At 34.4% G+C, this 15,820-nt stretch overlaps 1 protein-coding gene across 1 annotated transcript; it reads right to left on the minus strand.

Annotated features, from left to right (window-relative positions):
- Window positions 1–238: 238 nt before the first annotated feature.
- Window positions 239–15,222, minus strand: LOC133517133 (uncharacterized). Its single transcript, XM_061850291.1, has 2 exons — window positions 15,011–15,222; window positions 239–2,346 (listed from the first exon to the last, which is right to left on the minus strand). The coding sequence occupies exons 1-2, from the start codon at window positions 15,099–15,101 to the stop codon at window positions 2,210–2,212; spliced, it is 228 nt and encodes a 75-aa protein (XP_061706275.1). The 5' UTR covers window positions 15,102–15,222; the 3' UTR covers window positions 239–2,209.
- Between the last annotated feature and the right edge of the window lie 598 nt (window positions 15,223–15,820).

A 15,820-nucleotide genomic window follows, 5' to 3' on the forward strand; every position in this document is an offset into this window, starting at 1 on the left:
GTGTGGGTCCCCACACTACCTGGAGGTAGCACATTTAAATCAAAATTTCTCCGAATTGGAAAATAATATAAAAAAGTTGTAAAACTAAAAAACTTGATGATGTCGCCAATAAACAGATACAACGATTGCGAAGAACTTGACGAATTGGCACAAAAACGACAATTGTGACGAAATTCCGACACAGGACTATACTCATGTTGTTACGGGCTGACAAGGGCATAAATCAAGGCACAATAAATGCTAAAACTACGTTTATTACCCTCTATGTACAATTAAACTTAACTATTCTAAAATTAGTTGGATGCCAGGAGCGTTTACTGCCTGTCCTTTTAGCTAGCCCAATCATCAAATATCAATATTCACCGTACACTAAAAGTTTCGTTAAGCTAAAACAAATATACTTTACGTTATTTTACGTTACTTTATGAAAATTACATTAACTTCTTATTGTGTGTTTGATTGAAAAACATTAACTTCTTATTGATTGTTTTTGTTATAACTTAGAACTCACCCCTTAGTGTGGTTGACACGGCACACACAATATTAACAAAAGAGTATCACTCCAGCTGGTTGGATTTCCTGATTGCACATATAAACAATTTCGGTATAATAAATATTCCATATCACATTTCACAAGAACAGCGGAGGATGTTTACCCCTTGGAGGATTTAACAACTGGAGACGCCTTTAAGAGCTTACCCCTCTGTCGAAAAGCTCGGCCGATGGTCATATGTATTGTATGGACTGACGTTTATATGACATGGCTATTTGTACGTTATGTAGAAATAGCCATACATTAGACGTGCCACTCCCCCGCAAACATTGGCAGACTGTTTTGTACAGAAAATTACAGTCAAGGCGTCTCCAGTTTTAAATCCTCCAAGGTTTACCCGAGTCGCCGTCACGAGCTCAAGTGTTTGTTCAATTTTATTTTTGTTGATTTCTCGTCATGACCGCAACCAATATTCTAAATCTACAAATTAACAAATTAACATGGAAAAAGTTAGCCCACTGCGGGGATTGAACTGGGTGCCTCGAGCTTGTTAGTCAAGCCCTCGCACCACTGGACCATCCGAGCAGATGTCAAGCAGGCTCAAATAAGTAACCATTTCTAGCGACTAAAATCGATGCACCTTAATGCAACTACAGAAGGCACATTATTGCTTACCCCTCTTTACACTAGATAATAACATCACAATGTCAAGAATTACTGACAATTACCTGTGACAATTTGACAAGTGCTTCGCAAAAGTAATATCTGTTTATTGACGATATCATTAAGTATGCAACTTTGGTTGCAAAGCACACATCCCGCCCGACGGTAAGCGGTAACTGTAGCCTATGAAGCAATCGGTTATGTCCCCTCATTCTTTTTATTTTCATAAAATAAGGTAGCCTATGTGGACATAGGCACCCTTGGGGTGCCCTAGGGTGGGGCTTAAGGTGGACCCCAAGGCCATATTTTCATCAAAGTCGGTTCAATAATAAGGCCGTGGAAAGGTAACAGACAGACCTATATACTGGTAACCAGCTTCAGCTTAGCTGAAAGTTATACAACTTAAAACTAGAAGAGTTCACCTAATTGGTATCAGTTTTTAAGAGGAATTCCTAGTTGCAATTTTTCCATACAAACACTCTTGACTGCTTCCTTTTCAAATAAGATCAATATCATCAATATCTGTGCCGCTATGTTTTCCTTTTTTGGATTATTTAATTTTGACGAAACTTACATCGCTTCAAAAATCGGTAAACGGCTCAATTGAATTGGCAGCTAAAAAAAGCGCAGTATACAAATATGACAACAAATATCCAAAAACTCAAAACATAGCGGCATAGATTATTTCTTCTTGCAGTTTCCAAAATTTCATAATGATTGGTTGTGTTTTGGAGGAGGAAACAGTCGAGAGAGAAACCTCGATTTTTGAGTTATTTGCGTGGGAATTTTAGTCCGAGCTGCAATTGTCCTTTTCGCACGCAGCAGCACCCACCGCAGCTTTAAAATTCGGGATTTGAAAAGTTGCTCAGCTAGGAATTGCTCTTAACTACAATAACCCCGAAATTGATAGTTTTGTAAAAAAAATACAAGCTACCTGCGTCTTATTTTCGCTTGACCACATCTGGCCCGGGGTGCGCTAATGATTAATGTAAATAGAGACGCACAACGCACAAGGGTAAATATTGACGGTAAGCATTGTTATTTGTAGTTTCTTTATTTAGGCATTTTGGTGACTAGCGCGATTTTCCCCTGCGGCCTTTTCTTGTGTTTGTCCCGATACATTTTCTTCTCGTAGCCGAACACCGAGTAGAACGAGAGCGGGACTACCGTCGAAGATACAGGCTGGAGATCTGGAATAGCAGAAAATATTATTAGATAATAGTTTTTCTGTTACCAAAGTTTTCGTTAGTTGTTACAGTACATGTGCTACTTTACCGTACTAGTGCGATAATTAGCACATTGCGTAAGTATGTCGAAAATTTAAAGGGCCATATGTACTGTAAAACGTTGTACGATACATTTGTGCGAATAGGTAATTCGCAACTCGTGTCGATTTATAACATTCCCTTCGAGCTTCGGTCGTGTTTTAATTTATCGCCACTTGTTTTGAATTTCCTTTTTTTCGTACTTGTAAATTAATGTACTACCTATTAATGTGTTTTTATAAAAATATTCATACTGTGAGAACTTCGCTCACCTGTAGACTAATCTCAGGAAAAAACACTATATATAGTTAAACACTTTAATTACTATTACGTAACACAAAAAAAAAACTCAATACAAAAATCATCCTCCGCTGACAATTATAATTTTTGCTTAACAGAGAACCGTCACATTCCATTCAAACATCCCTCATGATTCAAATCAGCCAGTCTGTCAACAATTGTCCAAATTAATTGTGTATGTTAAATTAAATTTTAATGCACTGTTTGGTTTCATACATTATTAACTTTAAAGTTAAGATTTAAATTTAACGTGTTTCTACAAGTAGTGATGCGTTTACTTTGTCTTAACTACCACCAACTACATACTAATTTTCATAGGTATAATATTAAGCACTTATTATATTAGATATTGGTAATATGAAAAATAAAATAAAATAATAAAGGTAAAATAATAAGAACATTTTTACACAAATTGACTAAGCCCCCATGGTGCTCCCACATTAACTATAATAAAATGTTAAGTATATGTTAGTATAATATTTTGTAACAGCCAATGTGGGAGCACCAGGGCTTGTACTGTAGGTACGTAAACAACAATATTATGTAGCATTTTCAACCAAAAGGCTACTTATTGTCCGTTGTCAAGAAGGCGCTATTTCCATATAGCTTCAATTTGAAATCAAACTTATCAACAACCGGCAATTTATAGGTATGTTGCTTTTGTTATATTTTGATTTCATTTAAACCATAATAGATATAATGCCTCTTTTTATATAATTAATTATCATAAAGACACTTAGGAAACAGACCTCTGGGTTTATATTAAAAATCCTTTTGTACAAGTTTGTTTATGAAATAAATTATTATTAATTATTACATTAGTTATATTATATTTTAATACAACAATAAATATTTTTTTATGCGGGGTCTCAGTTCTAACCTAACCTAACCCGCTTTTTGCTAGATATTCGATTGTGTGGAATAGCAGTTTTTACCTAACCCACTTTTCTAGAAACCTTTATATCTAATGAGTCCTAGAAATAATTATGACATTAGTTAGACCAAACATGTTGTAGAGTATGTAATACTAATAAATATGGTAGTGTAAATTAGACAAAGTGTTAATATACCATATATAATCATTATTTCAAAAATTATAGGTCGCTGATTAGGCCCTTTTATTACATTAATTTAAATAATGGTATATCAAACTATAATAAACGAAAAAGTAGTGCACCCAGTTAAACCATATTGGCTACGTGCGTAGTGCATGGTGGGGGTAATTAAAGCTATCCAAGCGCATAAGGTGGTAAAAAATTTAAAAATTAGAACTAACTGCGGATAGCGTCTGATGAAACTTTAATTTACGATTACTCCTGAAATATTCATTTAAATTGTATGGTGTAAGGGACCATAGTAATCTCTATGAAATGCTTAATATAACTATCGTATTTAATTTGATGATTATTAATACTGTATCCGTGAAAATAGCTTTGCAAATGCCACATATTATGTGATCTTTTTCTAGGATGGGTATAGTAAGTTATCCTTAAAAGATAGACATTCAAGATGCCGACTATTTTGTAGACCCGTGAAAGAAAGACAACCCCACCATACATTATTGTTATAACTCAAACGGATTAGGCAGCGTTTTCGTTTAAAGCTCGTAGCCAGCGTGATTTATACAAATCCTTAACAAGTTATATACCTAAGCCTTCCTCAAGAATCACGCTATTGATAGATGAAAGTCGTATGAAAATCCGTTCAGTAGTTTTTAGTTTTAAAGTAGTTTTATACGATGTAGTGAATTGACGTTTTCCCCTAGACACATAGTGAATTTTCATCGACAACGATTCATCGAAACTTCAGTACTAGTAATATTGTTTGGCGTTATTTTATTTCAACTACTATTTATTTAAATTTATCTGAGTACGTAGAAATACTATTTACTTAACGAATATTATTTAATCGCTGATTTGTTTCAAATTATCTTAATTGGCACACCTACAAAACATTGCAATTAATTTCTTCGACGTTGCCAGAAGTGGGTTAGGTTAGGTTAGAACTGCGACTTCCAAGAAAATGAACTGTTGCCAGAAGTGCGTTAGGTTAGGTTAAAACTGCGACCCCAATAAATCAAACTGTTGCCAGAAGTGGGTTAGGTTAAGTTAGAACTGTAACCCCCAAGAAAACGAACTGATGCTAAAAGTGGGTTAGGTAAGGTTAGAACTGCGACCCCCGAGAAAACGAACTGTGGCCAGAAAAGCCACACATAGCATGTAAAAAAATCCGAAATTAAAAGCCATGACATTATTTTTATTGAAATAAGTCAACTACCAATATTTTTAAAAGACCTCGGTTCAAATTATCTAGTATCGAGTCCTCGACGCAATGACTTGTCGATGAAATGAAAACACTTGACACGTTGTATTTTAATACATAAACAATTTTGTATTATTATACATACATGTTAGGTATCGGTCGCAGGTACTGGTTTGGCCTCTGCCTCAAGCGCTTTTGTAAAAACCATGCCTAGGACGGTCTAAACAGTAAGAAGAGCAACACTGAACGTTGTTAGCTTTGAGTAAACGGTAGGAGTTAGAGAGTACTTATATCTTTCGTGGGTTTAATTATTAAGACTTCTGTTATTGGCTGAGCTTATAATGAAAGTCGCGTACAATTATAACATGAAAAAAATCTCGCGTAAAAATTACAGAACCCTCCAAACATACAATATTCAAATTGCCAGCAATCCTGAAAGACAAATAACAACTGAATCAATCTCAATAATTTATAAACAGTTATTTTCGAGAAAATTAAATTATTCTTTTTGTGATATGATCCACTACATTCTACAAAAGTAAAGTACGAGTAAAGAAAAAAATTATTATTAAAAATCAGTCTGATACATTTACATAAATGTTGTGGGTCACACTATTAGGCTAAGCCTGTCCCGTGACTCCACGTTTCCGCATTCTGTTTGGAGCGATTCGCAACTTTCGGTGTTACCTGTGTAAGCATATTTTATATTTTGGTTCGAACCAAGCTGATTACATCTTAAAAACTATTATCTGTCTCTTCCTTAGTGTTTCTGTCCGTGTTACCGGTTTTAACTTTTGGCAAGAATTATACATATAGTATTGTATATATAAATAATAAATAAATAATGTATATATTTATGTACGTAGTTTATATGTATGTATATAAATAAATAAATAAATAAATATTATAGGACATTAGTACACAAATTGACTAAGTCCCACAGTAAGCTCAATAAGGCTTGTGTTGAGGGTACTTAGACAACGATATATATAATATATAAATATTTATAAATACTTAAATACATAGAAAATATCCATGAATCAGGAACAAATATCCATGATAAACACACGAATAAATGCCCTTACCAGGATTTGAACCCGGGACCATCAGCTTCGTAGGCAGGGTCACTACCCACTAGGCCAAACCGGTCGTCATAGGTCTCTATAGTTGGCAAAATATGGATATATTGATGATTTGTTTATGACTGACACGCTGAGCATTATTTTAACTTGGAAAGAATTCCAATACGTATCGTAACGTAATTAATACATCAAGCTGTATTGATGTTATCTATCCATCTATCAGACGGTATGTTATTGGAAACCATTCCTAATAATTGGACTGGACCATAAAAGTATCAGAATTGCAGGTATGACCGAGCTGGGTCAATAAACTTTCCTGTTGGCTTCAATTCCAAGTGGAAAAAATAAATCAGAAGATTACGAGGGAAACAAAGGTATCGGTCGCAGGTACTAGTTTGGCCTCTGCCTCAAGCGCTTTTGTAAAAACCATGCCTAGGACGGTCTAAACAGTAAGAAGAGCAACACTGAACGTTGTTAGCTTTGAGTAAACGGTAGGAGTTAGAGAGTACTTATATCTTTCGTGGGTTTAATTATTAAGACTTCTGTTATTGGCTGAGCTTATAATGAAAGTCGCGTACAATTATAACATGAAAAAAATCTCGCGTAAAAATTACAGAACCCTCCAAACATACAATATTCAAATTGCCAGCAATCCTGAAAGACAAATAACAACTGAATCAATCTCAATAATTTATAAACAGTTATTTTCGAGAAAATTAAATTATTCTTTTTGTGATATGATCCACTACATTCTACAAAAGTAAAGTACGAGTAAAGAAAAAAATTATTATTAAAAATCAGTCTGATACATTTACATAAATGTTGTGGGTCACACTATTAGGCTAAGCCTGTCCCGTGACTCCACGTTTCCGCATTCTGTTTGGAGCGATTCGCAACTTTCGGTGTTACCTGTGTAAGCATATTTTATATTTTGGTTCGAACCAAGCTGATTACATCTTAAAAACTATTATCTGTCTCTTCCTTAGTGTTTCTGTCCGTGTTACCGGTTTTAACTTTTGGCAAGAATTATACATATAGTATTGTATATATAAATAATAAATAAATAATGTATATATTTATGTACGTAGTTTATATGTATGTATATAAATAAATAAATAAATAAATATTATAGGACATTAGTACACAAATTGACTAAGTCCCACAGTAAGCTCAATAAGGCTTGTGTTGAGGGTACTTAGACAACGATATATATAATATATAAATATTTATAAATACTTAAATACATAGAAAACACCCATGAGTCAGGAACAAATATCCATGCTCATCACACGAATAAATGCCCTTACCAGGATTTGAACCCGGGACCATCGGCTTCGTAGGCAGGGTCACTACCCACTAGGCCAAACTGGTCGTTGTATATTATTATTATTATTTAAACTTTATTGCACAAGTACAAGTATAATGTACAATAGGCGGACTTAATGCCTTACTATATATACTTACTTACTGTATATGTATTGTTTTACTGTTGTAGACTTAAATTTTAAAGGTATTTTCTCTTCTGCTATTTAATTTTAATATTTTTTTGCACCTCCTAATTCGTTAAATTAAAAGTTTCATTTCTCTACTAACTAAAGGTCATCTGGAAGAGTTCGCTCTGTAGCAATAAGGCCGCCTGTTGTTTACCTCTACATTCATGTATTATATGTGTTTCCATGTATATTTATTCTGAGGATTTGTATTGTATTGTATTGTATTACTTTCAGTCCGAGAAGTTTAAAGATAAAACTTTGAACTTTAGGTTATTATGCCGAGGTTTAATATTCTCATTTATCCATTTTGTTTCGAAAGTTCAAAATTTTTCTTACAATACAAATGCCTAGTTACAGGTAAAAAAATACACCCGAAACCTGATTTTAAGTTATAGCCGGAAATAGGCTTCATGATCTATTAGTAGGTATTTTCATTCATAATTTAAACAGAAACTCGAGTTTATAAGCTAGTTGTCATTTTTTTTATTAAACAATCAGTATCAATGGATCAGGTTTGTTTTGAGGATCAAATGTCTATACTGAAATTATGCTTAGGCTAATGATTAAGCTATGTCTGAAATTTCCATAAAAATAATGCAGTGTCACAGGACCCATTGCTTTAAAGCAATACAAAAGTTACAGAAATGATAGTCAAAGACTAACAATTAGGTACACTTTTCTAACGAAACGCTACTACCAAAATGGCAATACATGACGTCACACATATACGAGGGGCAAACTGAATCTCTGAAATCTGGGGCAAAATGAAATATCTAATACATCAGGATTATAGTTTTTTTTTACACATAACATAAATATATATGCATGAATTTTTAACAGTGTCATGTGAATACTGAAGGATGTCAGTAACTGCTGATATACAATTTGTTTATTAACTGCTCTACTGCGATGTAAACTTTTGATGTCGCTCTTGAATGGCATGTTTTCCTATAATTCTTTGATAAAGAACTACAAAGGCGATTGTATAGGAAATTTTAAGAATAAAAATACCTACGTACGAGAACTAGGCTTCATTATGAAAATATAACTGAAGCTTATTATAACTCTATTGTTGGCTGAGCCCACGATGAAAACCGTTTAAAATTGTGACTAAAAAAAGTTGTATTTTCATAAATAATAAGCTTATGTTTGTAATCTGATCTCAAAGCAGCCTTAGATCGTATTGTATAAAACCTGAGGGCATATGCGTTAAGGTTTGACTTTCAGTACATAAACCATTGCCGTATGATACATGTACTAACAGACAAGCCAATATACTGTGTGTAGAAATAGTATGTTACGTCCTTTACTAACCTTAGATGTAGGAAGACTAATTAATTAATTAATTATTTCATATTACTACTAAGACATATAATGTATTATTGTTATAATTTAAATGTATATTAATGTTATGATTTAAACATAAAATTATGGACCTGGTTTGAAATAAAGAACATATAATAAAATAATATAAAATATAAAGAATCGAATGGTACCACATTTTTTCCTTTTAGGATCTTAATAAAAAGCTTACGTTTAGAAACTTGGTCTTGCATTTTTGTATTATTCCCATATATTTTTTAAGTTACCAATTATTTGTGATAAATTTCTCATTTTCTATTTATTGAACTAGATTTAGTTACAAAGTTTAACATGTGCCAACAACCCTACTGAATGCACCTGCTTTTGTTATTTGGCCTGGATGGATATTGCATCCTTAACTTCCGGGTTCGGATGAGACTATTTTTATTTTCTGTCCGTCTACGAACCGTATACAATGTAGGTATACTATACATCCACATGCTGGTTGCCGGTTATATCGGCGCGCCATTCCAGTCCGCTTGACCGTGGCACGGTCGGCAAGGCCAGTCAAGCACTCTCAACACAGTCGCGCGAGCATTCGCTCAGAGAACGGTAAATAGCAATGCGGCATATTATTATGATACTGCGGCACTTAAAATTTGGGTTCAATATAGATATTTTACACACACAATTTTACGTATAATCAGCACACTAAATAAGCTTAAAAATTGTGTTCTAAATGAAAGGCTTAGCCCAACCAAAGAGAAATTAGTATGGAAGGTGGAGGTAAAGAATGCAATCTCCATAGGCAGAACTGATGCAAAAGTGTCCAGTTGTCAGCTATAAATAATAGTTACAAATCTTTCCAGAGTAGCGCTAGAGTAGCTAAGAACCTAGGCGTTATTGACGGAGTGAAGTGCGCTGTCTATAAAAAAAATTTCAAGTATTCTAGGTATGGTAGCGCCACCTATTTAAGGCTTTTTGACGGACACTTTTTGGTATATGGAGAATCCATTCCTTACCTCTACCTTCCATAGAAATTAGTATAGAGACGTATTGTCAAAATAAATTGTGTAGTCAACTAAATTTAATGCCATCTTTCGACACAGAGATAAAATTCTTCGAATGACATATGGCTATTTGACCCATGTTATGTGTCAAATATCAAACGGTATCGCCATCTACTCATCTACTCGAGTATAGGCCAAAGGTATATCGCCATCTATTTGTGCATACACTTTTCTTGATTTTTCGAGGCACGTTTTTACTTGGACATTATTTATCTTATACGGAATTATATATATATATATATATATATATATATATATTTGACCCACATACACGCGGGAGGCATGCACGTGAATTTTGGGCAATATTGTTTTAGATTTACGATAAAGTGTCAAATAATAAGAATAATATAATATATTTATTTCAAGAATTTGGCATTACAAGAGCAGCAGTACATTGATCCCCACACTAGGCTCAGCCTGTAACGTGGGAATCTCAGAGAAGTATCAAAATGGTGCGGTTCTTATTTTAACAGAATACATTATTGTTAAAGCTAAATTAAATATAAGATGTTTTATTATATGACTAACTATCAAACTAAGTACAAAGACAGTTAAAAAGGTCTCAGTAAGTTGTATGTAAGTGAAAGTGTTTATGTGAGGGTATATGTATGTATGAATACGTGCATGTGAAGAAAGACAAGAAAAAAAAGAAGAAAAGAAAAGTACGACGCAATTGAATACTGTCGTCTACTACAGTCATTTCAAAATATCCTCTGACTCATCATAGTTCCAAGAAAATAGTAGGGGTTGGATATGCCTTTTTTGCTTCAGTTAAGTTACAGTGCCTTATGTCGCAGATTTTTACTAATTTATTATATAAATGCGAAAAAGATAAGCCGAGAATTTCATAGCAAAAGCAGTTTTAACAAGGGTTTAGGAATTTTATAGACTCTTTTTAGTATCATGTCTTTTTGATTAGGCTGACGACAGACCATATTATGTACTCGTACGTAAAGGGAAGCACGCAGTAAAAACAATCTACGAACACTTAAGACGTGCGCTTTAATGAAAAGTTCAGAAGTAGAAATACCGTCGGGGGAGTCCCAGGCAGACCTTCAGAACTGCTCTTTGTGCTCGCTCTAAAGTGATTAAAGTTGATTTAGCAGAACCCCAAGCGAGTATACAATAACTTAAAATAGATTGACATAGAGCCAAATATACAACTCTAAGCAGGTGAGTATCCGCAACCTCCCGTAAAAGTTTCATAGTATATATAAGACGTCGCTGAAATATGTTTTTTAAAGTTAAGGTTCTCGTCGACTATAACGCCTAAGTATCTCAGTGAATTGGTTCGATTTATACCGTCACAGAGGCACGCAGAGGTTTGAGAGGTAGGCGGTGTTATGCAAGTGTCACTGTGGATTTTAAAACAAGAAAAGGCAAGAGGAGGACATGACGCCGCTGTTTTATGAAATCCGATAAATTTTGATTTGTCAGCGTTAAGGGTTAAAAGATTCTGGTTTAGCCAAGTGGATAGTCGTTGTAACCCTGCTGTAGCCACATCATAGGCGTCCCGCTATGAGTCACCATGAAACACTATGGCTGTGTCATCGGCTTAACATAAAACTTTACTATTTTTAAAGTCTAGCGACATGATGTCATTGATATATGCAATGAATAACGTAGGACCAAGTATGCTGCCTTGTGGTACGCCGAATGTCACTGGCTTCGCAGTACTAGTGACGTTACCTATTTTAATATGCTGGCTTCTACTCGTAAGATAGCTAGAAAACCAATCCAACGATTTTCCAAAAGCCTCCAGTTTTCTGAGCAGGATGGGAATCGACACCGTGTCAAAGGCTTTTGCCAAATCGAGGAAAACACCAATGCATTCTTTGCCTTCATCAAGATGTGAAACGACAAGATCTGTAAAAATTTTTACAGCCTCATCAGTAGACTTTCCTTGGCGAAAGCCAAATTGACGGTCAGACAGGAGCTGATTTTTTTCCAAGAATTGGACAAAACGCTTGTGTACTAGCCGTTCAAGTAGTTTAGAATAAGCTCCGAGGAGTGAGATTAGCCAGTAGTTGTTTGGTGTATTGGTAGGCCCACCTTTGTGTATTGGAACTACGGCAGCGGTCTTCCAATCTTGAGGAAATGAACCCGACGTGAAACTAAGGTTAAAAATAGCCGAAAGTGGGGGAGATATAACATCACTAATAGATCTTAAAAATCTATTTCTTATACCATCTTGACCAGAGGCACTGTTAAGGTCTAAGCTAAGTATAAGACTTTGTACTTCGTTCGGATCTGTAGGCTCGATACAAAAGGATCCTGAGGAGTTATTACTTTTTACAGTGACTACTTTCGAGGCTAAATTTTCTTGACTAGTATTTAGTTTTAGTAATATGACCTCTGCAACCCGACCTTTCGAGCCGACTGTCGAAAAATACAAATGAGGTTAAATAGCATAAAAAAAATAGAAAATGTTTTTGATACCTAATTAAAAGTAAAGTTATCATCAAGATGAAGAGGTGTGATGATGGTGTGATATTATTCCTGTAAAATCTATGTGTAAAATATATGTATATGTTAATGATATATAACAAATATATGATTTTTCGTAAGTAAACTTCGGAGATAAGGGGGAGGGAGGGAATGGTATTTTTTTCACATTTTCCTTCAAAAAACTTTTTTTTCACTATGACAAAAAATGAAAAAAATGTTTTGGAATGCTCAATTTCAGCTCTTTTAATTGATACTCCACTTCACCTAGTAACTAGACTTTCAAATTTTGCCCCCTCTTTATAGTGGGCATTTTCTATACTTAATAAAAAAAAAACAATTTCAATGACTCTGGGTTAGCCTTGTTCACAACTACTTATTCCAAATTTCAAATCGATAGCTCGAGATATCTGGCAATGTGACAAACAGACGGACGGGCGCACCATAAGGGTTCCTTTTGTACCATTTCGGTACGGAACTCTAAAAACAAAGCGATGTTGTAAACGTAAGTGCTAATTTTACATACAAAACATACAAAGTGCTATTATTTTTTTCATAACGTCCTGTGTATATACGGGGCTTAATAAACATCTTTTATTTAATTCACGATATCATAAATTAAGCCAATAAAGGACAATACCAATGTCACCTGAAAATTAAATATTCACAAAGCAGTACTGGTTTGACATTTTTCGATCAAGTTTATATCTTAGCGGCATTCGAGATTGACTAAATCTGTGAAATTTGTTATTGAAATGTTACTAACCACTTGTAACTTTATTGCGCATCTCGCTCACACCACTATACATTATATATAAGTACAAGCGAGATATATGAAGTGATAACAAAATGAGATTAAACTAACATAAATCCATAGGGGAGGGTGGGGCTAGAAATTCTGATTATTATAAAATACAAAATTGAGGTATGAAAACAATGTGATAAGATTGTGTGGCTTGCGCTATTTTAAAGAAGATTATTCACGTTTCTGAAAAGTGATATTATTTTTTTCATAATTAAATAGTTTTCTTACCAGAATATTTTTTAAGAGATCAGAACGGAACAACGGGGTTTTCGTTCGATTCAAATTCTAGCTTATCTGTCTAAGATCAAAATCCTAAAAGAGTGTTTTGCAAATCATCGAATTTCGTGACATGGTATCCTAACCTAACCTATCGCGACAAATACTATACGAAGCACTCCGTTGTTTACTTGTGTTCCTTGTCTCATCGGAACTACTTACCCCCGGTGCGTTATTTAGCCCTGATGTCCCCTGCCTTATATCTGAATCGGCCTGTTTAAGTATATGAGACTCTTGTTTGAATACCATCAGATGTTCCTTGAGAATATGTTCTTACGTCGGTATTAGTTTAATATAAATCTTAACGCAACCTTTTAGAGAACCCGCATGAGTTCACTGAACACTGTCTTGTTCAAATGCAATCCCATTAGCCATTCGAATATGTACTCTATCACAGTCATTATTCAATACATAGTCATTTGATTCGACTTGTACAATCTAATTCAGTTCGTTTTTGTTAAAAGTGCAAGCAACTAGCGATAACGAAGGTAATGCGCTGTCTGACCTCTAAATTAAGTGTACTTACATAAGATTCAATATTATTTTATTATTCATTAAATTAATGTATACGAATCACAGATTGTTCTTTTTCTGCTCTCTCAAAAAATAAATGACGACTTAAAGAAGTTTTTTTTACCTGGCTAAACCTTACTTTTATTGTAGTTAAATAGTTAAGTATTGTTTAACTCGTCTGTATTAAATTATGGAAATTATAGCAATTTAATATATATATATATATACTTAATTAAATCGCTTCTGTCCGCGACTTCGTCTGAGTGGGATGATGATGATGATGATTGGTAAAAGATATCCTATGTCCTTCCTCGGGCCTCATCAAACTTTCTCCATACCAAATTTCATCTACTTAAATCGATTCATTGGTTTAGGCCTGAAGAGGTAACAGACAGACACACAGAGAGAGTTACTTTCTCATTTATAATATTAGTACTTAGTAGGGATTAATTCGAATTGAACCTGCAGACACAATAATCTGATCTGAATATAAAACATCTTAACTTCTCATAATATAAGCAAACAGTCAAGGTAAAACATTTGATTATACTTATAAGTACCCACCAAACATATGAAACGAATTAACAAACATATTGCAATATAATATTTTTAATGCACCTACTCAAAACAGTCGGAATCTCTGTATAATTAGGCTTTTTTTTACAAGGATTCTGATACCTATATTGTTGAGTTCATTTAACAAAACATTTTATCCACACTAATTGAGTTTTCCAGTATGTACTTATAGGTGTTAAAGTTTCACAGCCAAACAATAATTTATACGGGCAAATATATATTTTTTAATTATAATTATTATTGAAATATGATTGTATTGTTATATACACGAAATTTGTATATACATATATTAAATATTTTACTACTCGTACTGCACTATATAGCAATTAATATTCACAAATAAAAAAGCGCATTATTGTATCAACAGTGGAATAAAAATGACAGCGTTCAGTTTCATCAAAACAAATAAAGTCCGCGCCGCGTTTAAATCAAGCTGAGCTGATAAATTATTTCCATTAAACTCACCCGGTTTTAAAACATTGTCGGCATCCCTTCTGTATAACATTCCTGAGCAACACACGAAAAAGCATAGAACGAAAACCAAACAAAAATTCATTCTTCAACCGGCACGTATATAGCGGGATCACAGAACACGACAGCGGATATATTTCAACCTGTATTTATTTGACACCCTTCCGTGTAGCGGCGTGTACTCGTATAGACTCGAATAAAGTATTGAACGTATCGTGGCATCGGTGACATTCTGATACGGCCCGCTCTGCGTTCCGAGTTCGCAAAATCTAATATGAATACGCTTTTGATAAATACGCTCCGAGTACGGGATCACCTTCCTCTCTTGTAAATAATGTTTGGACGTGGGCCTAATAAAATGAAATTCGGAATGGCAGATTTCACGTACGACTACGATTCTCCTACGAAAATAACAATTGAATACTCGTAAGGTGTAACGAATGTCGCTGACATGTCGGCGTTTTCTTGCGAAGTCAGGGTCGGCTTTGTATTAGCATCAGTTAGGGTCCTTGCGAGATCAGGGTAGTTTCTACAAAATTCTTCACCTAAGTATGTCACGTTTTTGTGTACATGATGTTATGTATACCCTTATATTTTTAAGGGGATTCTGGCTTAAGCACATTACTTTCTCTCTAGTACCGCCCTAAAGATTATGTATGATTTTCTCTGTGGGGTATCGTACGAACACGAAACAAACAGGAGCGAAATTGGGTGTATTCGCCAATAACTAAAAAATAATATATTCGTTTGTACAGTAAGCTGCAGAGATAACTGACCTCTCTGCATAGAAACAGAACATTGTTT

Source organism: Cydia pomonella, chromosome 4, assembly GCF_033807575.1.
Source record: "Cydia pomonella isolate Wapato2018A chromosome 4, ilCydPomo1, whole genome shotgun sequence".
NCBI lineage: Eukaryota > Metazoa > Arthropoda > Insecta > Lepidoptera > Tortricidae > Cydia > Cydia pomonella.